Source organism: Hyperolius riggenbachi, chromosome 3, assembly GCF_040937935.1.
Source record: "Hyperolius riggenbachi isolate aHypRig1 chromosome 3, aHypRig1.pri, whole genome shotgun sequence".
Taxonomy (NCBI): domain Eukaryota; kingdom Metazoa; phylum Chordata; class Amphibia; order Anura; family Hyperoliidae; genus Hyperolius; species Hyperolius riggenbachi.
Window position 1 is genome coordinate 318,163,574 of NC_090648.1, and position 26,514 is coordinate 318,190,087.

The following is a 26,514-nucleotide window of genomic DNA, read 5'->3' on the forward strand; positions in this document are numbered from 1 at the left end:
GCCTGAGGTAAAAGGTTTCCTGAATACTACATGCCTTATCACCATGGTAACAACTCTAGAAGAGTTATTAAAGACAGGAGATTAGCTTAGTGAATTGAGGCCAATGACTTGTACTTAGGGCTATGGAGTTGGAGTCGAGGAGTTTTTTGGGTACCTGAAGTCGGATAAAAATGCTCCGACTCCTAGTAAATGTAAACAGCAATTAAAAGAGAAAATATAAATGTATAATATTGATTGCACCACCACACTATCTTTGTATTGCCTAGTACAGTACAAAGAGATGCCGTCATCGCTTGTGTGCTGCTCCCACCCACAGCCCTTGTGCTCTTCTTAGGATCCGTGGCATAAAAAGTTGGAATCCCCCATCAATGTTGGATTGGTATTTCGACCAAGTGTCAAGGAATGCCCTAGTTTATTTTTTCTATTAGATTCGATGTTTTATCAAACAGAACATCTAATTAGATAGAATGTCACAAACTGTATCTATCATAAGAGGAACAAAACATGAGCATAGGCACCTAATACTGTATTCCATTTTTTTTCCAGTCTTTACCTGGGAAATAGGGGCGATTCCTGCCAGAAATTCATTCAAACGCTTCAGGGAAACTAGGTGTCCACCGCTGACATCACCACATAAGGTGTGAAATCTTAACATGGCACATTATGTGAAAAAAATAAATAAAATAAGTACTCCAGTTCTCCAGCACAAAGGTAATTTGGGATCCAGCACTCGGCAGACCCCGAATGACTACTCCTTTCCGAGTTGGTACAAGAGGTGAAATAGTATTTAATGCCCCCAGGAATTTGAGCAGCAGCAGGGCGAGATGTCATTCAGCTCACCCTCCGCCCAGCTCACCGGCAGCATTATCATGCAATAAGAAGTCATTTCAGCACTATTTGTGTACAATAAAATAACTGAATGGTTTCAGAGATGGATTAAGATGTAATGTGATCTTTTTTGGTAAGCTGAAATGGAGAGAGGTCAAAGTCACTGGCGAACCAAGGGGGTTATTCCGGGTGTCTGGAACACCCCCCCTGCACTGAGCTGTGTATTCAGCCAGGGAAGCCTGCATAATATAAACAGCCTTATTCTCCCTCCCTTCTTACTTCTGGCGCCTCCCTCCAGCTAATAGAATGAGAGAGGCAGCCGAGCCTGCAGTGAGAGAATGTTGATTCTGGAGTCCACTCTCCACAGCACAGAAGTGTCAGCTAAGCTAGAAGGACTCCGACACCAGTCACTCCTGCCTGCCCTGTGCTGCAGTCTGCAGAAGCTGTGAGTGTGTAACCTCAGACCCAGGCGCGGAGCTAGGGGGGGGTTGGAGTAGGACAGGTGCCCCGGGGCGCCTGGTCCCCGAGGGCGCCCAGCGGAGCTACAGGGTTGTTTTTTTTTGGGAGGGGAAGCAGCGCAGAGAAGAGGGGCCATCTCCCCCCTCCTTCTCTCACCTTAGGTGCTCTCCCTCCCTCGCTGTCCCCTCCACAACTAATGTCCGGGTAGCTGGCAGCGGCGGGCAGGACTTACCTCCGTCTCGCTCCAGCGCCGGAAGTTCGGGTCCTGCAGCCGCTGCTCTGGTCTGGACTAGACCAGAGAGTAGCGGCAGATCCATCCGGCGCTGCGACGAGACGCAGGTAAGTCCCGCCCGCCGCTGCTAGCCACCCGGACGAACATTAGTTGTGGATGGGACAGCGAGGGAGGGAGAGCAGCTAAGGTGAGAGAAGGAGGTGGGAGATGGCCCCCCCTTCACCGCTGCTCACAGCTCTCCCTCTTCTATGCGCTGTTCCCTTCATGCTGGGGGACACACCTGACTACCTATTCTGGGGATATATACCCCCTGACTACATATACTGGGCGCATATACCCCCTGGCTACATTTACTGGGGACATATACCCCCTTGCCTGCATATACTGGGGACATATACCCCCTTGCCTGCATATACTGGGGACATATACCCCCTTGCCTGCATATACTGGGGACATATACCCCCTTGCCTACATATACTGGGGACATATACCCCCTTGCCTACATATACTGGGGACATATACCCCCTGCCTACATATACTGGGGACATATACCCCCTGCCTACATATACTGGGGACATATACCCCCTGCCTACATATACTGGGGACATATACCCCCTGCCTACATATACTGGGGACATATACCCCCTGCCTACATATACTGGGGACATATACCCCCTGCCTACATATACTGGGGACATATACCCCCTGCCTACATATACTGGGGACATATACCCCCTGCCTACATATACTGGGGACATATACCCCCTGCCTACATATACTGGGGACATATACCCCCTGCCTACATATACTGGGGACATATACCCCCTGCCTACATATACTGGGGACATATACCCCCTGCCTACATATACTGGGGACATATACCCCCTGCCTACATATACTGGGGACATATACCCCCTGCCTACATATACTGGGGACATATACCCCCTGCCTACATATACTGGGGACATATACCCCCTGCCTACATATACTGGGGACATATACCCCCTGCCTACATATACTGGGGACATATACCCCCTGCCTACATATACTGGGGACATATACCCCCTGCCTACATATACTGGGGACATATACCCCCTGCCTACATATACTGGGGACATATACCCCCTGCCTACATATACTGGGGACATATACCCCCTGCCTACATATACTGGGGACATATACCCCTGCCTACATATACTGGGACATATACCCCCTGCCTACATATACTGGGCACATATAAGCCTGACTACACATACTGGACACATATACACCTGGCTACATATACTGGGCACATATACACCTGGCTACATATACTGGTCACATATACCCCTGGCTACCTGTTCTGTGGACATCTCTACCCCTGGCTACCTGTTCTGGGGACATCTATACCGCTGGCCACCTATTCTGGGGACATCTATACTGCTGCCCACCTATTCTGGGGACACCTATAGACCCGGGGCTACCTATTTTTGGGGAACCACTGCTGTCGGATTGAGTGTATTTTGGGGAATTGCTGCCAGGTGAGAGATGTCTACCATATTAAGGGGGCATTCTGCCTATTTATGTGAAATGCTGTCTATTTATGTGCCTCATGACTGCTGAATTTGTCTTGTTGGGGGCCTCATGGTTGCTGAATTTGTCTTGTTGGGGGCCTCATGGTTACTGAATTTGTCTTGTTGGGGGCCTCATGATTTGTTGGGGGACTCATGATTGCTAAATTTGTCTTGTTGGGGGCCTCATGATTGCTGAGTTGGTCATGTTGGGGGCCTCATGATTGTTGAGTTGGTCATGTTGGGGGTCTCATGATTGCTGAATTTGTCTTGATGGGGGGGCTCATGATTGCTGAATTTGTCTTGGAACATGCTGGAAGGTACATACTGAGGGAGGGTAGGTGAGCGTGAGCCTGCTAACTTCCTGTACATTTGGCTCCACCCATAACCACGCCCACATTATATGGTCACGCCCCTTTTTGCCGCCTTCCCCTTAGGGGGCGCATTAATAGTCTCTGTCCCCGGGCGCTGAAAGCCCTAGCTACGCCTCTGCTCAGACCTGGGAGGAACTGACCTCCTTGTGTTATCAACTCAGCTAGAGGTAAATACGTGCAGCAGATAAGAAAACACAAACAGTAAATCAGTCAAGCTGCAAACACTGCTATTATTTCATGATGCCTGACAGAGCTTAGGCTAAGGCTATTTTCTGAATTTTAGCCTATAAATGTGTAAATGCCTTTTCCGTTATAAGTGCCCTGACGTATCCCCTGAAACGCCTGTCTGTAGTGTAATGTAGAAAAAGATGTTGGAGGCTGGCACTTCCAAACGTAGAAAAAGCTCTTTATTGAACCATTAAAAACAGTGGTAATACTAGCTGTATTACCACTGTAGTGTAATGTAGGGCAGAAGAGGTTTACTTTATGTACATGATGCAATTGGAGGGCAGGCAAGCTGGTAAATATGCACAGCATGATGCAGAGCTTGCCTGGACTCAGGGTCCGTGGGCAAACATCTGTCTGGTCTCTCCCCATTGTTATAATGACTGCATGTGTGGATAAGATGTTAAACAAGTTGAAAAGTTTTTGACAGTCCCTAGACTCCAGGAGGGCTTCTTTCTGACTTGGGTGAGAGACTGGCAGGGGCAGGAGTCCGATTACAGGCAAGTAACCTGTCTGATGTGGGACTGCAATACAGATAAGTTCTCTGCTCCATCTCAGGCTATTCTCAATTTCTCCACTCCTCTCTCTGGGCTAGTGCAACGCCAAATCGCTAGCAATTTGTGAGTGTGATTTTGTGAAGCGATTTTCAGAGCGAATTTTGAATGAATCGCTCAAAAACATGCTACATGCAGTATAACTGCGATTTTGAAAAATTCACAACGCTGCTGTGGGAACACCCTCATAGGGTAACATTAGCCAAGCGCTTTTCAAATCACTGTTGATTTGAAAAACGCTCAGAAGCACTCTTGGTGTGCACCAGCCCTCCCTCATTCACCTTTGTTTCCCTCTTCCCCTAGTGCTGGCTGTGTCTTCTTGTCATACAGGGAAGCTAAATAAAAGTGCAATCCTGGTGAGGCAAATTGTTATTTAGTATTTATATAGCGCCGCCATCTTCCGCAGTTGCATATATCCCTGCATCATATGACTATCGCTTGCGCTATGTGACACTATGTGGCATATTCCACTGAATTGTCCAAACTAAGTCTATCTCCCATTCCTCTCTCGGGGAGTTGTGCCAGCGCTGTCCCCCGTTCAAATTTGCTGCTACCAGAAGCCCTCAGAAACACTTGTGTCCTTGAGTACTTCCAAAGATAGGCTGCTCCGTAATACGCCAGCGCACTTTTGCGGATGGGCAGTATGGAGCCACCTGTATTCAGAAGCACTCGAGGACATAAGTACTTCTGGACCTTTCAGGAATCCCCCCCTTAAAAATCCTGCATTTGCCCCTGAAAGTAGGTGGCAGGTGGGCCTCTTGACACCCGAAACAGTGCAAAACAGTGCCGGAAAATGATGATTATAGTGGCGCTTACGCAGTAATTTGGGCACCCAAACTACATTAACCACTTCAGGACCACAGGCTTACACCTTCTAGTGATCAGGCCATTTTTCACAATTCAGCGCTGTGCAGCTTTAACAGTTCGCTGCACAGCCATACAACTTAGCACACAAATGAATTTTACCTCTTTTTCTCATCCCACACAGGGCAGTCTTGTGGTGGTCTCTGATTGCTCCTGCGATCATTAGTTTTTTTTTTTTTTTTTTAATTCATAAAAAAGTATCCATTTTAAATATCAAAATCCTTATTTCCTTTAATCCCCCTACCCTCCCCCTCAATTGCCCCTGGAAAGTGATCGGCGCACAGTCCTATGCCTACAAGACTGTGGCAGGGATTAGCTTGTGCACACATCTAAGGTCACTTCTACAGGGCTGTGGAAGATTCGCAGCGGTGTTTACATTACCCCCCCCCCCCAGCTATGATCAAAAGCCTGCCAGCCACGATCGCTGGCTGGCAGGCTTATTGCTGCAGCTGCCTCTCTCTCCCTGCTAGGAACGGCACTTGAGCGAGCACTCATTCCTTGCAAATATCGCGCATCGCGAGATGACGCAATCCTGCATTAGGCGGTCTTGGGGGAGCCACTCTACGTTAGGCGGTCGTGGAGGAGCAATTCTGTGTTAGGCGGTTGCAGAGTGGTTAAATACAGTGCAATCCAGCCACCAGTAATAGCTGGCAGCCGAATTCCATCTTACCCCTGAGTGCACGGCGGCCTGGAGGGGGAATAAAAATCAACGCTCACGGAACTTTTGCAGGAGCAGGGTGAGCAGTTTATCAGCTTCAACCTGCGCCCAGATTTCCCAGCGACATTTTTGCATGTATGCACTTTGACACCCATTAGGCCCCAAGTACCTGCCTAGGTTGCCTGGTGGATGATCCTGCTCTGAATGGTTTTATCCAAAGTAAGTACTATGTAAAGTATATGATAGGTCTGAGACAAAAGATACTGTTATGACAAATGTACTGAAGCATTTTATTTTAAGACAGTTCACAAACTAATTGTATGTAATGCTGAGTTCACCTACCAATAGCAGCCTTGCCCCAGATCTGTACTTGTAGTTCAGTAGGCTCTGGTTGGTCCTTGTGTTTTAATAAGCTTTGCAATTTATTTTTTAGCTGCTGTGACTGTGAATATTTATTGCTTTTTTCACCTTCATCCCAAGGGTTCCATTGTTCATCACTCAAATAATGGGAACCTGGCAACAAGGAAAACAACAAAAATACCTGGTTTTATAAAAGGATTACCGACGCCTAACTTTATTACTACAAAGCCAACAACAAGAATATCACAAATAGGGATGGTCATGTCTAGGAGAACTCATGGCAAAGCATGTGATTTGTTTGACCAGCTGACAGATTTGCAAAGCTCTAATTTGCTGTGATCACATCCTGCTTTAGCACATGATCAGAGACTTATGCTCGGCATACACAGCTCGTTTTTGCCGCTCGTTCAATCGTTTTGGCGCTCGATTCTGCAGTCATTTCTCTTATCTTTTACTCGTTTTTCTTATCCATTTCCATTCACTGCAGTCCGGAATCGAGCGGCGAAATGATTGAGCGGGAGATCGGAGAATTATCTGACAAAATATGCCCAGCAATACATATCTATCACTTAACCAAACGGATCACATGCTTCTCCTAGACATGGATATCACTAAACACAATCATCACAGTTTAAACACTTTAGAAAATGTCAACATTTAAAGCCGGCAATATCTCTGCCTCCCCCCTAAGATATTTTAATCTTAAATGCTCTTCAACAAGAAATCTAAAGGAAACCCCTTGGAGGTGATTAACGTAAAGGACACATTTGGGTGATCAACAAACATCACAAATTACCACTTTAATCATCCATGCACGGGCAGGGGAGTTTAGGAAAATAGAAAACTTTTGCACAATGGACATCTCATGCGAAAGCACTGATAAATTGCTCCTCCTCACCAGGTCTTTAGTGAATCAAGCCCACCACAGTGGCATACCTACCATAGGGCTGCAGGTGCTCACAGCACCGGGTGTAGCCATGGCTAGGGGTGTCACTGTGGTGCTCAGTCACTGTTCTTCCACCTGGGACCTTTTTCTATAGTTCAGGCACCATTTTGTGAAAATAGCAGCAAGCAGTGCAGGGGACTGCACTACTTCCTGCACTAGATGTAGCACCACTACCCCTTTCTGTCCCGTGGGCAATGTGTCTCCTCGCTCGATACACACAGCCTGCAGTGAGTGAATGCGCAGGGCAGCAGGGTGAGTAGAGAGAATGATTGCTGTGCTTCAGCTGGGACATTAGCAGGGAGAGGTGGCAGGATGTGTTTAGTGCTTCAGAAGTTGCCTGTCATTAGCAGCTATATGCACTGGCTGCTGTAATACCAGAGTGCCCTAGACTATTGATTATTTATCCTGATCAGAGTAATTAATCAATCATTTTATTTATTTAACCTCCCTGGCGGTCTATTAAAACCGCCAGGGGGCAGCGTAGCACTTTAACCATTTCAGCCGCCCAGGCACGTCCGGGCGGCTGCTCTGCTGCGCTCCCCCGCCCCTGCACGCGATCATGCCCCCCCCCCCCCCCCCGTGTCCCCGCAGTGTTCCCCGGTAGCCCTGGGATCAGTGAAAGGGAACATGGTTCCTGATCACCGGTCCCTGTTCCCCGCAGAAAAACCGAAGCGCTCACCCGTAAGGCTTCAGTTCTTCTGCTCTGACAGATTTCCGCATCCCACTTGTACTTCCGCTTAGCGAGAAGTACAAGGAAGGAAACCAAAAATGAAGGTGGCCATCTTGTGGCCAAATAGTAAAACTACATCTGCACATTTTTTTCATTACAATTTACACACATTACAACATGAAAAATTGACTGTTTATGTCCCACACCAAAATATTCCCCAAATAAAATTAATGGGAAAAAAAAAAACAATTAGAAAAAAATAAAAAATAAAACATTGTTACCTAAGGGTCTGAACTTTTTAAATATGCATTTGAAGGCCAGGGGGTATACTACAAACATTTTTAAAATTATAAGCTTGTCCCAAAAACAGAATCACTGCGCTTGCTCAAAAACCCTGTAATACAAATCACACAGCGCACATAGTGCCCAGCATTGTCTACAACAGACTAAATCCAGCACCCTGTGCTGCACTCCTGGGGGTAGTGCCACCACCTCAAATAGGGATCACAGCCGCTTTTCCCCCTTTGTGGGAGCACTCACCAGAAGCGCGTCTTTCACGACTGCATATCAGGCCTCTTTCAGTCAGCCAAGGAGAAGACCCCGATATAAAAGCAAATCCAATTTAATATAAAAAACGCCAGGTTACAGAGGCAGCACCCGCTCCAGCCACGGACAAACGAAGCACTAATAAACAAATAGAGGCTAGGGTTCATGATATATTAAGTCAGATAATAGAAAAATTTATTGTCAAAAACACAAATGACACAGACTAGCTTGACTGCATGCAAAAATCAGCTTCACTAAAACACCAGTAAAAACTCGCTGAAAATCCAAGTGTCATGAATTCAAGCTCATTACCTAAGTCCTATTGCTATCTGACCTAAGCCGGCATCATTCGTCCACCCACGCATACACACAATGGCGCCCATGCACTCAAAAGCGCTGCCTTGTTCTTCTGTGTAGCGTGATAACTGAGGATACACTCCCCATAGGGGATAATGAGTCCACCTGCACAGCAGTGATGTAAGTGCTGGACTATCACCTCAGGAATAGATATATATTCTCAGCACAGGAGAGTCACTCTTACCACCTCCGCTGTGACATCTTGAGTGGGTACCCACTATGAAGCCTTGGCCCGATGGAATCCCGATATGGGGAGGAACAATCCAGCTTCCGGAAATAAACTTGGGTTGCGCTCACCAGATCTTATCCAACTCACTATGACGGCAGAGTAGACTGCACTACGCCGGATCAGCGTCTCAGTACTACGCGTAACACCCGTTTCCTGCTGGCCTCATAAACAGACCACACAGCCGGTAATGGCGACACAACGCCGGAACAGCAGCACTTGTATTGCAGGGCTAATTCATCGGTTGGCGCGGGTGTGACGTAACCATGACACTTGGACTCCGCCCATCGACGCGTTTCCCGCCCCTCACAGGCGATTCGTCAGGATGTAAAACTGGGCGTATTCATTCTTCCTTATATACACTGCTCCTATTTCCACTACGCCTCCCACTTAGCAACTGTTGCCACTGTACACAAAGTTCCAGGAAGTAGCAGCGAGAGGAACATAGTTACGTATTGTTACAGTCATTGTTAGCTTACACATGAAAGTGGTCATAGACAAAAGATCTCTTATACACCCCTTCTTGATCAGTTCATCTATATTCTCATATATAACATAGTTGATTGTTTTTCATTTTTCAAAAAAATATATATAACACCCTGCTATACACAGGAAGTAAGCAGGCGTCCATTAGAGGCATCGCAGAGGTCGTAGTAAATGCATTAGAGTCCTCCTGTTTTGTACAAAATAGCGCATACATACATTAATACTATATCATAGCAGATAAATATGTCTTCCCCCCCCCCCCCCCTATTATAATAAATTAGCATACCATAACAGTGAGCACGGACAGTATATAAATCTCTCAATCCCCAAATTCAAAAATCACGTGAACTAAAGTGCAAACAGTGCATATACAGTGCATGTAACATTATGAAAAATTGTAAAGTGCAAACAGTGCATATAACAAATACCTCATCCATTAGCAATAAAACAATTAATATACAATTCAATATTTAAACCTGTTGGAGAAAAAGTCCCTAACCTATGGATCCATTCCGTCTCCTTCCTACAAAGCTGTTTATTCGACCCCCGCCAATGCGAACGCACATTCTCCACTGCAACAACTTTCAGACATCCTGGATCCTTCCCATGTTTATCCGCAAAGTGAGCTGAAACGCTATGCCATTTATACCCCTTCCTAATATTATACATATGCTGGTAAATACGTTTCTTCAGTGGCTGTGTCGTTCTTCCCACATACTGTAGGCCACACCCACAGGTCAGGACATAGACCACATATGTTGAAGAACATGTCATAAAATGTTTTAACCTAAAATCTTTGTGAAAATGATTAGACTGGATCACGTCCACAGAGACACTTAACGTGTCACTGCAGATGCAACAACTCCTACACACATGGAATCCCGGTCTCTGCCAAGGGACATTGGTACGCACGGGCGGGTCAACGCAACTCGGCACCAATAAATCCCTTAAGTTAGGTGCCCTCTTGTAAATAAACCTTGGTTTATCTGGAACAATAAGATTCAGTTGAGCATCCTGTTGTAAAACTGGCCAATGCTTGGTCATAATTTTTTCAACTTGTTTGTATTGGGTATTGGAAGGTGGATATGAAGGGAAGCTCCGGGGGTGCACTTCTCTCCCCCCTCTATCAACTCCTTTCTGGCCATCCCCGCCACTTCTTTCTCAAGTTGCCCCATTCTCCCACATTCATAACCCTTATCCACAAACCTTTGTGTCAAGACAGACACCTGGTTATGGTAATCTGATTCCTTAGTACAATTACTTCTGACCCTTTGGAACTGGCCCTTGGGAACTGCCCTTATCCAAGAAGGATGGTGACAACTAACCGTAGGTATGAACCCATTACGGTCTGCCTTTTAAAAAAAAACACAGAGTGGACAATTTTCCACCCTCCTTATAGATGGTCAAGTCCAAAAAATCCACACTCGAGAAGCTAATTGTTGCCTCAAGTGTTATATCCGGATACAAGGAGTTGATGGTTTTCAAAAACTTAGTCCACTCCTCTACCGAACCCTTCCATACCACAAAGAGGTCATCTATGAACCTTCGCCATTTAACGACCTCCCCCCAGGCACACCCGTATGGCTCTCTCCTCCCACTCAGACATAAAAATGTTTGCTAGGGCCGGTGCATACGGGGCCCCCATACCACATCCCTTAATCTGTGCATAAAAATCCCCTCTATGCCAGAAGTAATTTCTGGACAGGGCAAATTGCAATAATTTAAGTATGAACTCAATCTGTTTTCCCTGTAAGATGTTCCTTTCCCTCATGGCCCTTTCAACTGCTCCCACACCCCCCTGGTGGGTGATGTTGGTATATAGGGAAGCGATATCTGCTGTCACTAGCAGTACGTCCTCCCCAACCTCTACACCCTCCAGAACTTGTAGGGTGTGGGAGGTGTCCTTCAGGACCCTGGGCAACGAACTCACCATAGGCTGCAAGAAAAAGTCCAGATACTTACCAATTCTTTAAGTGATAGAGTCAATCCCATTGATAATGGGACGACCCGGAGGAGAAGTTACGGATTTATGCACGGGCGCACAGGATTTGCATAACCCCAGCCCGGCCAAACCTAGACAACGACAACCCCCTCAGGGGCCCCCTAACAGAGGGAGGGGAGGTGGATCTGGCAGAGGCTGAGGGTTTAACCCGTATCCAACGAGACCTTATGTACCTAATCCACCTAGACCCAATAGGGGGGGGGAGGCGGGCCCTACCAGAACTTTGGGAGATATTCAGACAATATGGGCCCCCCCGGTACTACCAGTATACAATAGATTTGAACCCCTACAGTCCTATGTCAATGAGGAAGCCCCCCCTTTTTTTCACAAGCCCTGTTATCGGCAAGACGAGTGGTATGTAGAGCCCTACCCAACCCCGAAGAGTGTCCGGAAAAGAGAGCTAGACGGGGAGTCAGGGGAGGAAGGAGGATACAAGAAAAGAAAGGAATAACTAAAGGGGAGGGCATCTTTAATATAAGTGGGGTTGAGCTGGAGAAATCCGAAATTAAATTACTGGATAAGGGTTTGAAGTATGCCCCGAAGAACACTTTAAATAAATTTGAAACGTTTATTGATGTGCATAAATTTGTCCGCAAATTAAATTTAAAGAGATACTTCTTGGATAAATAGGGCCCTACAAATAGAATTAATCAGGTTGGGGATTTTGTGCATACGAATATGAGGAACAATTCGGTGTTCAATCCTTCCAACAATGCTAGCAAACAGACCATAGACATCTTTAAAAATCTGGTGATTGGGGACTTGGAGCAGATGCAGCCCCCGCGGGTCAAAAATTACAACCGTGAGGTCTGCAAGCTGCTCAAAGACAAGGAACTCATCATCAGACCAGCAGATAAGGGGGGGGAGGGGGGGTGTTATTCTAAATAGGGATCAATATTTAGATAGATTGGTAGGTGATGAAACTGCATACAAAAAATTGGATGGGAACCCGGTTTTTGCCTTTAAGAGGGAATTGATTGGAATCTTGAATAGGGGTTTGGATGAGGGATTAATCAATGAGAGAGAATTCGAGCATCTTGTTCCAAAGCACCCTAGAACCCCAATTATATACCAGCTTCCTAAGGTGCATAAATCCGTAACTTCTCCTCCGGGTCGTCCCATTATCAATGGGATTGACTCATCACTTACAGAATTGGTAAGTATCTGGACTTTTTCTTGCAGCCTATGGTGAGTTCGTTGCCCAGGGTCCTGAAGGACACCTCCCACACCCTACAAGTTCTGGAGGGTGTATAGGTTGGGGAGGACGTACTGCTAGTGACAGCAGATGTCGCTTCCCTATATACCAACATCACCCACCAGGGGGGTGTGGGAGCAGTTGAAAGGGCCATGAGGGAAAGGAACATCTTACAGGGAAAACAGATTGAGTTCATACTTAAATTATTGCAATTTGCCCTGTCCAGAAATTACTTCTGGCATAGAGGGGATTTTTATGCACAGATTAAGGGATGTGCTATGGGGGCCCCGTATGCACCGGCTTAGCAAACATTTTTATGTCTGAGTGGGAGGAGAGAGCCATACGGGTGTGCCCGGGGGAGGTCGTTGAATGGCGGAGGTTCATAGATGACCTCTTTGTGGTATGAAAGGGTTCAGTAGAGGGGTGGACTAAGTTTTTGAAAACCATCAACTCCTTGTATCCGGATATAACACTTGAGGCAACAATTAGCTTCTCGAGTGTGGATTTTTTGGACTTGACCATCTATAAGGAGGGTGGAAAAATTGTCCACTCTGTGTTTTTTTAAAAAGACAGACCGTAATGGGTTCATACCTATGGTTAGTTGTCACCATCCTTCTTGGATAAGGGCAGTTCCCAAGGGCCAGTTCCAAAGGGTCAGAAGTAATTGTACTAAGGAATCAGATTACCATAACCAGGTGTCTGTCTTGACACAAAGGTTTGTGGATAAGGGTTATGAATGTGGGAGAATGGGGCAACTTGAGAAAGAAGTGACGGGGATGGCCAGAAAGGAGTTGATAGAGGGTAAGAGGGGGGGAGAGAAGAGCACCCCCGGAGCTTCCCTTCATATCCACCTTCCAATACCCAATACAAACAAGTTGAAAAAATTATGACCAAGCATTGGCCAGTTTTACAACAGGATGCTCGACTGAATCTTATTGTTCCAGATAAACCAAAGTTTATTTACAAGAGGGCACCTAACTTAAGGGATTTATTGGTGCAGAGTTGCGTTGACCCGCCCGTGCGTACCAATGTCCCTTGGCAGAGACCGGGATTCCATGTGTGTAGGAGTTGTTGCATTTGCAGTGACACGTTAAGTGTCTCTGTGGACGTGATCCAGTCTAATCATTTTCACAAAGATTTTAGGTTAAAACATTTTATGACACGTTCTTCAACATATGTGGTCTATGTCCTGACCTGTGGGTGTGGCCTATAGTATGTGGGAAGAACGACACAGCCACTGAAGAAACGTATTTACCAGCATATGTATAATATTAGGAAGGGGTATAAATGGCATAGCGTTTCAGCTCACTTTGCGGATAAACATGGGAAGGACCCAGGATGTCTGAAAGTTGTTGCAGTGGAGAAGGTGCGTTCGCATTGGCGGGGGTCGAATAAACTGCAACAGCTTTGTAGGAAGGAGACGGAATGGATCCATAGGTTAGAGACTTTTTCTCCAAGAGGTTTAAATATTGAATTGGATATTAATTGTTTTATTGCTAATGGATGAGGTATTTATTTTATGCACTGTTTGCACTTTACAATTTTTCATAATGTTACATGCACTGTATATGCACTGTTTGCACTTTAGTTCACATGATTTTGTGATTTTTGAATTTGGGGATTGAGAGATTTATATACTGTCCGTGCTCACTGTTATGGTATGCTAATTTATTATAATAGGGGGAGGGGGGAGACATTTATCTGTTATGATATGGGGTTTCAGAAGCACTGTCATTTTATATTATATGGTGATGAGTGTGTTAATGAGGGGTTAAATGGGTGGTATTAGTGATAATACGTCAATTATTATAGGTGGAGGGGAGGAGGAAATGATAGTTTTCACATATATGATCATAAGCACTGTCACTTTAAGGTAACAAGGTGATGAGTGTGTAATATATGGGGGAGGGGATGGGAATTGTGTAAATTATGAGTAGAGAATTTGATGTGAAGTTTTCACTATCTCTGTAGGGGAAATCGAGGATCCATCTGATGTAAGGGGGAGCATGTGTATTTACCGTATCTATGCACGTATGGGTTAATGGAGGGGTATAGCGGATAATGTGTGGGAGGGAATTATTTCACTTGCACAAGTTAAGGGTGGGATATCTGGAGTGACAATCTGAATTTGAGTATACGGATTCCGTTGTGGAATAAAGGGAGGATGACATATAGAATGCTATGCCCTTTTCCCTGTTTAAAGATGTCGCTGACAAGTATGTAAATGATTGTAGTTAGATGTAAATGATTATAGTAGATGTTCTCTTATGTAGTTAGGAAGGCTGGCGATTTTATTATTTTATGTTGTTAATGTTATTTTAAAGTTTCCATACCGCGGAGAAACATAGTCAGCACGTTACCGGGAGCCTAGCAACAAGAAGAGGGCGGGATTGCGGGCAGACCCGATGACTGAGGAGGCGCGGTATGGTATATGTATGCGACGTTGGCCGGCTCTCTTCAGCCCCTGAATGAGTTACGTTGTAACGAAACGCGTAAGGCGGAGTCGGAGAAGCGCGCGCTGACGTCACGACCAGGAAACAGGGAAGCCGGATGGAAATGTGCTGCTCCGTTTGTCCACGGCTGGAGCGGGTGCTGCCTCTGTAACCTGGCGTTTTTATATTAAATTGGATTTGCTTTTATATCGGGGTCTTCTCCTTGGCTGACTGAAAGAGGCCTGATATGCAGTGGTGAAAGACGCGCTTCTGGTGAGTGCTCCCACAAAGGGGGAAAAGCGACTGTGATCCCTATTTGAGGTGGTGGCACTACCCCCAGGAGTGCAGCACAGGGTGCTGGATTTAGTCTGTTGTAGACAATGCTGGGCACTATGGCCTCGATTCATAAAAGAGCCTGCGAGCGGGGAAAGTGGAGCGGGGAAACACCGCTGTCGGTATTTCCGCCTTCAGGGTGGTAATTCATAAAAATGTTTCCTGTTGTGACAGGCGTGCGGAGATACTCCGCTGTAGGCAGGCGTTAGGCTGTCGGGAGACATGCGGAAGCCGGAGAAGCAGGCGGAATCCCTCCGTGCGGTGTTCTCTCTGCAGCTGCTTGGGAGGTCTGTCCCATTCACTGCAACGGATTCCGCACGCTTCTCGCCACATCAGAGGTAGCGGTAATACCCGTCCGCATACCGCTACCTCTAATCTTTATGAATTGACATTTGTTACTTTTGCTGTGATAATCACCGCGCAAGGCGGTGATTGATCACTCTGCTCGTGGATGTCGGCTTTTCATGCGGAAAAAGCCTTTATGAATACATATTTTGCTGTGTGGTCGGTAAAGCGAGCGGCTTTCTGCATTTCCTCATGCGGAAATGCTTTATGAATCGAGGCCTAAGTGCGCTGTGTGATTTGTATTACAGGGTTTTTGAGCAAGCGCAGTGATTCTGTTTTTGGGACAGACTGATCAAGGTGAAGTGACTTTTGGTTGCTGCGATCCCCTGAGTGTGTGAATATTATCTCCAGTGGAGCGCAGTGTATTTCCGAGAAAATTATAAGCTTGTAAATAGTGATGGGCGCAAAACAGAAACAATGCACCTTTATTTCCAAATATAATATTGGCGGCATACATTGTGATAGGGACAAAATGTAAATGGTATAATAACTGAGACATACGGGCAAACAAAATACATAGGTTTTAATTATGGTAGCATGGATTATTTTAAAGCTATAACGGCCGAAAACTGAGAAATAATGATTTTTTTCCATTTTTTTTCCTTATTAATCCTGTAAAATTGCATTTACAGTAAAGTGGCTTGTCAGGAATATATTGGGGTGCGGATGCTGTTAAGGATAATACAGTAATATATTTTCATTTTCCCATTTTTATATCTGCTGTGGTATGTCAAAGGTGTAGATATGCAGGCTAGATTCATGGACTATTCATGCGATTGTGTGGGTGGGTCACTAGACCAACATTTGCATCTACAGAGGACTTCAGTGAATAGAGCTTGGGTAATCAGACAATGGCCGAAGTGAAGTGTTGAAGTCCTTGACACCTGAAACATTTACACTTCTGTTGAGGAAGTGAAGAACTCTAGACTAAGTCAGGAAGAGTAGCTGCACCAAAAGTTGACATGTGTGTTAAACATTATTTCATTGTGAGGAAATTGAATTATTGGTGGAGGTGCAAACTATACCCTGTAAATCACATCTATGAGAAGGGGGTGGAAATCTCTGCAGACTTTAAAAACGGAGACAGGAAAAAGCCTTAATCAAGTTTCCACCTGGAGTTGAAAGCCTCACTTCACAATCTTTTGATGTATAGACTTTTACCTGGAAATGGAATATGTCTGAGATTTAATTAAAAACTAGTTCCTCCCCTCCCCAAGGAAGTTGCAGCCTCCAGGCGTATCTTACAGTATAAAACAGCAGCTAGGATAACCACAACTTGTAGTTCTTGGAGGTAGTCCACATGGCTAGAACTAACCTGGTTCCTGACCAGAAGTGCGTACTCCCGCAACAACGCCAGATCGATACGCTGGTACGTTTATTTCCCCGTTTATTTTGGTAAGCAAAATCGCTTTGTGTGTATTTTTGTACTTTTATCCTTGTAACTTTTTACTTTGTTTTTGTAATCTTTTGTATATATTCTGTTCTGCATTGTTCCACCTTTTTCCCTGGAATATTAAATTATTATTTAATAAGCTTGACTTCTGCCGTACTAAACTAACACTCATAGCCTAGAAGAGATTGAAGTGTGTATAAGTTCATGCCTATTTGTATGCTTGAGCAACACTACCATATGAAATTGTAATTGCATTGTGTGTGGGGGCGTTTGTCATACGTTGGCCTAAAGCGCGCAGCTGACCCAACGTACGAAAAACGCCAGTGCGAGTAGCGACAGCAGAGTGGCTAACAGTATCGTTCGGAACGACTGTTAGTGGTTTTTTGCTTCACTACAGTGTAAGATTGCAAGTGTGTGTGTGTGTGTGTGTGTGTGTGTGTGTGTGTGTGTGTGTGTGTGTGTGTGTGTGTGTGTGTGTGTGTGTGTGTGTGTGTGTGTGTGTGTGTGTGTGTGTGTGTGTGTGGCGTTCCCGTATTCGGCCTAAGCGCAAAGCTGACCCAAATACGAAAACGCGGAGTGCGCGCTGAGGACTCGACAGCAGAGTGGAAGTGTCTAGCGAACCGCTAGTGGTGGCAGTGAGAGGTGTTCTGAGGGGTCCCAGCCTTGTTTTAGCTTGACTGAGGCTGCTTCCCCTCTCGATCTGGTCAAACCCGCAGTCGGGAACCGTATACGCAGGCGTGCCGCGGGCCGGTTCCTGACATGGCTCTTAGCAAAATGTACCACCCACAGAAAGCCTAATTAGTGGCGGAAAAAAAGATATAGATCAATTAATTGTGATAAGTAGTGATAAAGTTATGAATGGGAGGTGAAAATTGCTCCGATGCATAAGGTGAAAAATCCCTGCGGGCTGAAATGGTTAAAAAATTTTTTTAATCATGTAGCTAGCCTGTGCAGTGGCATTCCCCACCCCCTCCGATCGCCTCCGGCGATCAGCGCAAACAGGAAATCCCGTTCAGAACGTGATTTCCTGTTTGGCTTCCCTGTCGCCATGGCGACAATTGTCATCGGGAGCCCCGATCCACCCCTCAGCGCTGCCTGGCGCTGATAGGCCAGGCTGCGCAAGGGGTCTGGGGGGGGGGGGGGGGGGCGGCGCGGCGGGTAGTGGCGAATCGGCGTGGGTCTGCAAATAATCAGCACCAGGTGTCAAATTCCCTAGGTATGCCACTGGTCCACCAATCTATTGTTTGGAACCCTTATGTCCTATGGCAAGTTCTTTGTAGCCCCCAGGAACACAGAGTTCTACAGCACACACTTTTACCTTATTTGCGCTTCACTGTTTGTTAACATACAGCTCTCATATTACTGTTTATAGTGAGTTATAGCTCTCATTTCATATTAAAATATTAACATGGCAAACAAATACATGTCTTTTAAAAATGCTACCTGTGTGGCTATTAGGTATCTTCAATGAAATACAAATAACTTCAAGATGCAAAATTATAAAAATGTGCAGGCAAATGTATGCAGCTTGGAGCTTGAATATGGACCAATTGAATTTCATCTTAGCAGGTCTCGATTGGTCCATTTTCAAGCTGCACAACTTTGCAATATTTTCCTCATAATCCTGCAATAACAGAGCAAATTTAGCATAACTTCTATACTCAATCTTCATTGAGGCTCTTTCACACATATGGTCACTGTCTGTCAAATGCCCCCATGGAGCGAATGGCCGATGCCCATCTAACTGACCAACTTTTATCGGCATTTACAATAAATGCATATATACTGACCATTTATGGAAGGAAAGTCATCATTAATGTTTTCATTGCTACTTTGCCACTGATAATACATTATACGTTAATTTTTACTGATTACCGCTTTCATCATATTTATGGAATGTTAAAAGATGGAGACAGACACACAAATGTAGCAAGAAAGCCTTCAGGTTCAACAATGCATTCTTTAGATTTTCTCATAAGACTCCAGTTATTGGTATCATAAAGCGCACTTTATCAGAAAGTCCTGCAACTGCACAGCTCATTATATATCTTTATAATTGTCTTATGGGGGAAATAACATATTGCTACAAGAGAGGCACCTTAGCGCTGGAGAACAGTGGGATGATGCTGCAGGTCACACATACCTCTGCCGTCCTCTTTTCTGTTCACCACTCTGTGCACCCGGGATACCTGCGAGGATTTGAAGAACACACTGTAGGCAGCATAAAGAGAGAACGCACAGTACAGAAAAACTACAGCATAGCACAGCCGTTTTCGGGTGAATCTCATGCTGCCTCAGCTGCTGCAGCCCATATCCTCCACTGTTTCAGCTACCGCCGGTGTTGTGTCTGATTGCGCTGCCCTAAGGATTACGCTGTCGCACATGTGCAGTATCAAAATCATGTAAAGTTACATAGCACAGGCGCAGATGCAGTAGTTTAAGCTGCCCGAGCTGCACAGGCTGGCTGAGGGTGCTGTGCTTCCTGTTCCACTGTTATTGGCTGGCTGCAGAGTGCTTCCTGTGTCATGGGGGAGGTCAGTGGTCACTGGTGACTGGAATGATGGACGCTTCACTGTGTTCCTCGCTGCTGGATAAATCCTACTGACTGGCCTGCTGCTTTTTAGAAAAGTTGCTGGCAGCTTAGGGGTTAGAGACATCGGATGCAACAATTCCCTCCTGGAAGGGCTGGGGGTGCCCTCTGGTGCTGCTAGAGAGAAGCCTGCTACAGACAGCTGTGCATCATGTCTGTACTAATATATGCTGCATAATGTGTGTACTGTGCATGTCTGTCCCTGTGGTAGTCTGACTGACAGTCACCATCATACCGCCCTCCAGTTTGTCATCAAACACAATTCCTGACACATGGATACTATATCCTGCCTAATGTGAGCACTATGTTTACTGTGCATTTGCAGCATTTCTGTCCCTGTGGTTGTATTTTTGACATTCACCATCATAACCCCCCCCCCCCCCCCCTGCCCCCATCCCTCCCAGCCTGTCATCAAACACAATTACTGACATATGGAGAGCCCCCTATACTCCTGTCTGTTGCACATCATTGCTGACAGTCTTTGTGTACCTCTGTCATCTCATACCCTTACTGGCACATGTAGACCCCTCTATCTTTTTTTGTCATCATACATCCTTACTAACACATCAGTCACATCACCCGTTTGTCACCATATATGCCTATTGACACATGGAGACACCCTCTACTTCTGTCTGCCATTGTGCATTTAAACTGTCACGGAGGAGACCCCTCTGTACCTAGGCCTGTTATCCTTACTGACTCGTGCAGATCACCAGTACTGTTCTTTTGTCATTATACATGCTTACTGACTGATAGAAACCCTCTTTGTTTCTATCTGTCATCATATGTCATTAATGCCACATGAAGACCCCTTTATTTCTATGTACTTTTAAAATTACATGCGAAAACCCCCTCTACCCCTGTCTGTCACCATACATCTTTACTGACACATGAAGACCCATGTGTACCCTTATTTGTAATTGTTCATTCTCACTGACACATGGACCCCCCTCTGTACTTTTGTCACCATAAATCATCACTGACAAATTGCGAGCTCACTATAGCAGTTTGTGTTATTGTATTTCTTTAGTGACGTGACAATCCCATGTCCCTGTTAGGACTGAAGTAACAATTGTACTCCTTGTTCTGCAGACTGTGGCTTTCACCTCACATTTAAAGAGACACTGAAGTGATAAAAAAAAATATATTATGATTTGTATGTGTAGTACAGCTAATAAATAAAACATTAAGATCAGTTACATCAGTCTAATTGTTTCCAGTACAGGTAGAGTTAGGCTTCTTGCACACCAAGACGTTGCGTTAGGTGCCACGTTAAGGTCGCATAACGTGCACCTAACACAACGTATGGTGCTGCAAGAGCCGACGGTAGAGTGAGCCGCGTTAGGCGACTCGATTCCTATAATGTCTCCCAGAGTGGCGCTGATTGGCCAGCGGGACCACGTGATGCGGAGCGAGACACTCCGCATCACGTGGTCCCGCCGGCCAATCAGCGGCCGCCAGTGCAGTGAATATTAAGTAGCCATGTGCGCGGCTACTGTAGCTGGCTCTCCCCGCCTCCTCTCCGCCCCCCACTGCGCATGTGCAAACAGTCTAACGCGGCTATAGCCGCTCCAACGCCGTAGCATGCTGCACTTTGCGGGGAACGTGCTGTGTGAACAGCCCACTTGTGTTACATTGCTGTGCGTTGGGGGAGCATGCGCCTGTAACATCTTGGTGTGTAAGCAGCCTTAAAGAGAATCTGTATTGTTAAAATCGCACAAAAGTAAACATACCAGTGCATTAGGGGACATCTCCTATTACCCTCTGTCACAATTTCGCCGCTCTTTGCCGCATTAAAAGTGGTTAAAAACAGTTTTAAAAAGTTTGTTTATAAGCAAACAAAATGGCCACCAAAACAGGAAGTAGGTTGATGTACAGTATGTCCACACATAGAAAATACATCCATACACAAGCAGGCTGTATACACCCTTCCTTTTGAATCTCAAGAGATCATTTGTGTGTTTCTTTCCCCCTGCAGTTCTCATGCACTGAAGTTTCAGGCTGCTTGTTTCTTCCTGCAAACAGCTTTGCCTTTGCCTGTAATTACTCAGTATGTGAAAGCCCAGCCAGCTCAGAGGACGATTTATCCAGCTTGTAAAAGATAAGAGAGAAGAGAAAAGCTGCCCTAATCTAAATAATACACAGACAGTGTGCATAGAGGGGCCTGGAAGGGGGAGTTCATAGCAGAACCACAACACTGAAGAACTTGGCAGCCTTCCAGACACAGGCTGACAAGTCTGACAGGGGAAAGATACATTGATTTATTACAGAGACTGTGATAGTAGAAAGTGCTGCAGTAAGCCAGAACATGACGACACATTTGGCTTCACAAACATGGAGCCTGCCATGAGCTGTCAGGAGCATCTATCTCTGCATATACTATATACAAATTCTGTGAAATCCAAACGTGGACAGTGAAATGCATATGTAATGTAAGTACAGCCAATCTTTAGCTACTGATATATGTGTTTATTTTCTCTGAGACCCTATACCTAACAGCTCCTCTTTAAAGAGATTCGAGCATCATTTTTAACTCCCAGGGCAGCTCTATAGCAAATTAAAAATGCATTCTAAAAATGTGGTTTATTACAACTTTCTTTTTACCTCATCTTTTTACATTTAGGGGTTAAATGAAGCAGTGTCCTTCTACCTCTTCGGTCAATGCAAGGACTTGCAGACAGAGGAGCAACAGATGATGGAAGGCAGATCTGCATCATTTTTAACACCCAGGTGTAATGATTGGTGTCAGCACACAGAGAGAATCTGATTATTGATGATCTGCAGAATCATCAACAATACAGATGTATACTTGATTATGGATGATCTGCAGAATCACCAATAATACAAGTATGACTAACCTCTGTACACCTAATGAAGTGTAAGTGTTTGGTGTAACTGTAGGCTATCTCCCGTGAGGAGGGAGACACAGGCAGCTCGGCCAGGAACCACCTGAGGGGCAGGTGGCCCACGGCTGTGCAGGGACTATCTCCTTGAGAGACGGAATGGAGAGAACCTGTCAACCAGTGATACTTGGTGATCAGATAATAGACTGTACTGCAGCCAGGGGACTCCAGAGGAGTAGAGGCCACTGGCTGCTAGCAGGCCGGACTCTCTGAGGAGCAGGAGTCCTAACAGCTAACTGACACTTGGTGGAATAGTGTCACAGCTAGTACAGATAGACTGAGCACTCAAGGGATGAGTGACAGCCTGGAGGGTCGGGCAGGCCAGGTCGGCAACACACGAGCAGACAAGGTAAAGAGACAGAAGGCTGATTCGGTAACCGGGTACAGGCAGGGTTTGGCAACAGGTAGGCAGATATGCAGAGGTACCGAATCAGAAAGCAAGAGAGAAGTCGACAGAGCAAATAGTCATAACAGATATAAAGCACAGTCCTAGTCTGAGGTGTGAGGTCCTTGGTCTCGAGACCCAGGAACTAGTCTAGAGAATAACTCAGCAATGACAAAGTAATCCTAAGCTTGGGTGTGAGGTCCTTGGTCTCAACACCCCGGAACTGGTCTAAAGTATAACACAGCAGTAATCTGGCTAAGTGTGAATTCCCAGGTCCACCTGGTTCTAACACACTGTGGGATCTGACTGAGGTCTGAGTGCTCACACGTAAGTATTTGCAACGGCAGACAACCAGAGACTGACCAGCAAGATCTATATATACTGCAGCGCTCCTCCGCGCCGCCCTGCGCCACTCAGCCAATCAGTAACCGCGCTGGGATCAGCTGATCGACTTGATCAGCTGATCGCTCTCCTACTGGCATAAAGGGCTTGCCTTCTAGCGCGCACGCGTAGCTCTCAATCTGTGTGCACTAGAAGGCCCAGGCAAACCAGACGCATGCTGCTGTGCGGAAACCGCCGGTCTGAACGCGGAGACAGCCGCCCCGCTGCCAGACCGCGCAGCGGCATCTCCGCAATCCAATGCACCAGGGCAGCTCTATAGAAAATTTAAAAATGCATTCTAAAAATGTGGTTTATTAAAAAAAAAAAACACCTTTCAGTTTACCTAATCTTAAAATAATAGCCCCCAATTATTACTAATGGTCCCCAAATAATACAATAAATAATTGATAACAACCTCTTACCCACTTGCCGACCGCCCCCAGCCGATGGGCGGCGGCAAAGACTGGGCCTAAAGCGTGGTTATGCGGCAATCGCGTCATTCGTGACGCGATCAGCAGCCGGCGACTGGCTCCGCCCCCTCGCGCTGTAACCCGCCGGCCGTTCGTAAGCGCCGGCGGGTTACTAGCACCCGAATCGCCGCACGTACAGTGTATAATAGGCTTTGTAATGTATACAAAGCCTATTATACTGACTGCCTCCTGCCCTGGTGGTCCCAGTGTCTGAGGGACCACCAGGGCAGGCTGCAGCCACCCTAGTCTGCACCCAAGCACTGATTTCCCCCCCCCCCCTGCCCCCTGAACGCCCACAGCACCCCTCAGACCCCCCCCCCTGCCCACCCCCCAGACAACTGTTAGCACCCAGTCACCCCCCTAATCACCCATCAATCACTCCCTGTCACTATCTGTCAACGCTATTTTTTTTTACCCTAAACTGCCCCCTGCTCCCTCCTGATCACCCCCCACCCCTCAGTTTCTCCCCAGACCCCCCCCCCCCCCCCTGTGTACTGTATGCATCTATCCCCCCTGATCACCTGCCAATCACCTGTCAATCACCCATCAATCACCCCCTGTCACTGCCACCCATCAATCAGCCCCTAACCTGCCCCTTGCGGGCAATCTGATCACCCACCCACACCAATAGATTGCCCGCAGATCCGACGTCAGATCACCTTCCAAGTGCAGTGTTTACAACTGTTCTCTACCCTAAACACCCACTAATTACCCATCAATCACCCCCTATCACCACCTGTCACTGTTACCCATCAGATTAGACCCTAATCTGCCCCTTGCGGGCACCCAATCACCCACCCGCCTACACGCTCAGATTGCCCTCAGACCCCCCCTTATCAATTCGCCAGGGCATTATTTACATCTGTCCTTCCCTGTAATAACCCACTGATCACCTGTTAATCACCTATCAATCAGCCCCTAACCTGCCCCTTGCGGGCAATCTGATTACCCACCCACACCATCAGATTGCCCCAGACCTACCCTCAGATCACCTCCAAAGTGCATTGTTTACATCTGTTCTGCCATCTGATCACCCATCAATTAGCCCCTGTCACTGCTACCCATCAGATTAGACCCCTATCTGCCCCTAGGGCACCCAATCACCCGCCCACACCCTCAGAACGCCCTCAGACCCCAGCCCTGATCACCTCGCCAGTGCATTGCTTGCATCTATTTCCCCCCTCTAATCACACCTTGAGACACCCATCAATCACCTCCTGTCACCACCTGTCACCCCCTAGCACACCTACCCATCAGATCAGGCCCTAATTTGCCCCGTGTGGGCTCTTGATCACTCGGCCAAACCCTCAGACCCCCTTCCGATCACCTCCCCAGTGCATTGATTGCATCTATTTTCCCCTCTAACCTCCCCCTGAGACACCCATCAATCACCTCCTGTCACCCCCCCTAGCACTCCTATCCATCAGATCAGGCCCAATACAACCTGTCATCTAAGAGGCCACCCTGCTTTTGACTGGTTCCACAAAATTTGCCCCCTCATAGACCACCTGTCATCAAAATTTGCAGATGCTTATACCCCTGAACAGTCATTTTGAGAAATTTGGTTTCCAGACTACTCACGGTTTTGGTCCCGTAAAATGCCAGGGCAGTATAGGAAACCCACAAGTGACCCCATTTTAGAAAAAAAGACACCCCAAGGTATTCTGTTAGGTGTATGACGAGTTCATAGAAGATTTTATTTTTTGTCAACAGTTAGCGGAAATTGATTTTTATTATTTTTTTTCACAAAGTGTCATTTTTCACTAACTTGTGACAAAAAATAAAATCTTCTATGAACTCACCATGCACCTAATAGAATACCTTGGGGTGTCTTCTTTCTAAAATGGGGTCACTTGTGGGCTTCCTATACTGCCCTGGCATTTTAGGGGCCCTAAACCGTGAGGAGTAGTCTAGAAAACAAATGCCTCAATGACCTGTGAATAGGACATTGGGCCCCTTAGTGCACCTAGGCTGCAAAAAAGTGTCACACATGTGGTACCGCCGTACTCAGGAAAAGTAGTATAATGTGTTTTGTGGTGTATTTTTACACATACCCATGCTGGGTGGGAGAAATCTCTCTGTAAATGGACAATTGTGTTTAAAAAAAACAAAAACAAAAATGTGTCATTTACAGAGATATTTCTCCCACCCAGCATGGTTATATGTAAAAATACACCACAAAACACATTATACTACTTCTCCTGAGTACGGCGATACCACATGTGTGACACTTTTTTGCACCCTAACTGCGCTAAGGGGCCCAAAGTCCAATGAGGACCTTTAGGATTTCAAGGGTCATTTTGCTGCGTTTGGTTTCCAGACTACTCCTCACGGTTTAGGGCCCCTAAAATGCCAGGGCAGTATAGGAACCCCACAAGTGACCCCATTTTAGAAAGACACCCCAAGGTATTTTGTTAGGTGTATGATGAGTTCATAGAAGATTTTATTTAACGGAAATTGATTTGTATTGTTTTTTTTTTTCACAAAGTGTCATTTTCCGCTAACTTGTGAAAAAAAAAATAATCTTCTATGAACTCACCATACTCCTAACAGAATACCTTGGGGTGTCTTCTTTCTAAAATGGGGTCACTTATAGGGTTCCTATACTGCCCTGGCATTTTAGGGGCCCTAAACCGTGAGGAGTAGTCTAGAAAACAAATGCCTCAAAATGACCTGTGAATAGGACGTTGGGCCCCTTAGCGCACCTAGGCTGCAAAAAAGTGTCACACATGTGGTACCGCCGTACTCAG

At 46.1% G+C, this 26,514-nt stretch overlaps 1 protein-coding gene across 1 annotated transcript in view; it reads right to left on the minus strand.

Annotated features, from left to right (window-relative positions):
* RXYLT1 (ribitol xylosyltransferase 1) overlaps nt 1–19,536 on the minus strand; it is a 34,361-nt gene extending 14,825 nt beyond the window's left edge. The window contains exons 1-2 of the mRNA XM_068272760.1: nt 19,179–19,536; nt 6,087–6,257 (exon numbers count right to left, since the gene is read on the minus strand). Of these exons, the coding sequence (XP_068128861.1) occupies nt 6,087–6,257; nt 19,179–19,323 (316 nt within the window). The 5' untranslated portion in view covers nt 19,324–19,536. The remainder of the gene's footprint in view (nt 1–6,086; nt 6,258–19,178) is intronic.
* Nucleotides 19,537–26,514: the final 6,978 nt, after the last annotated feature.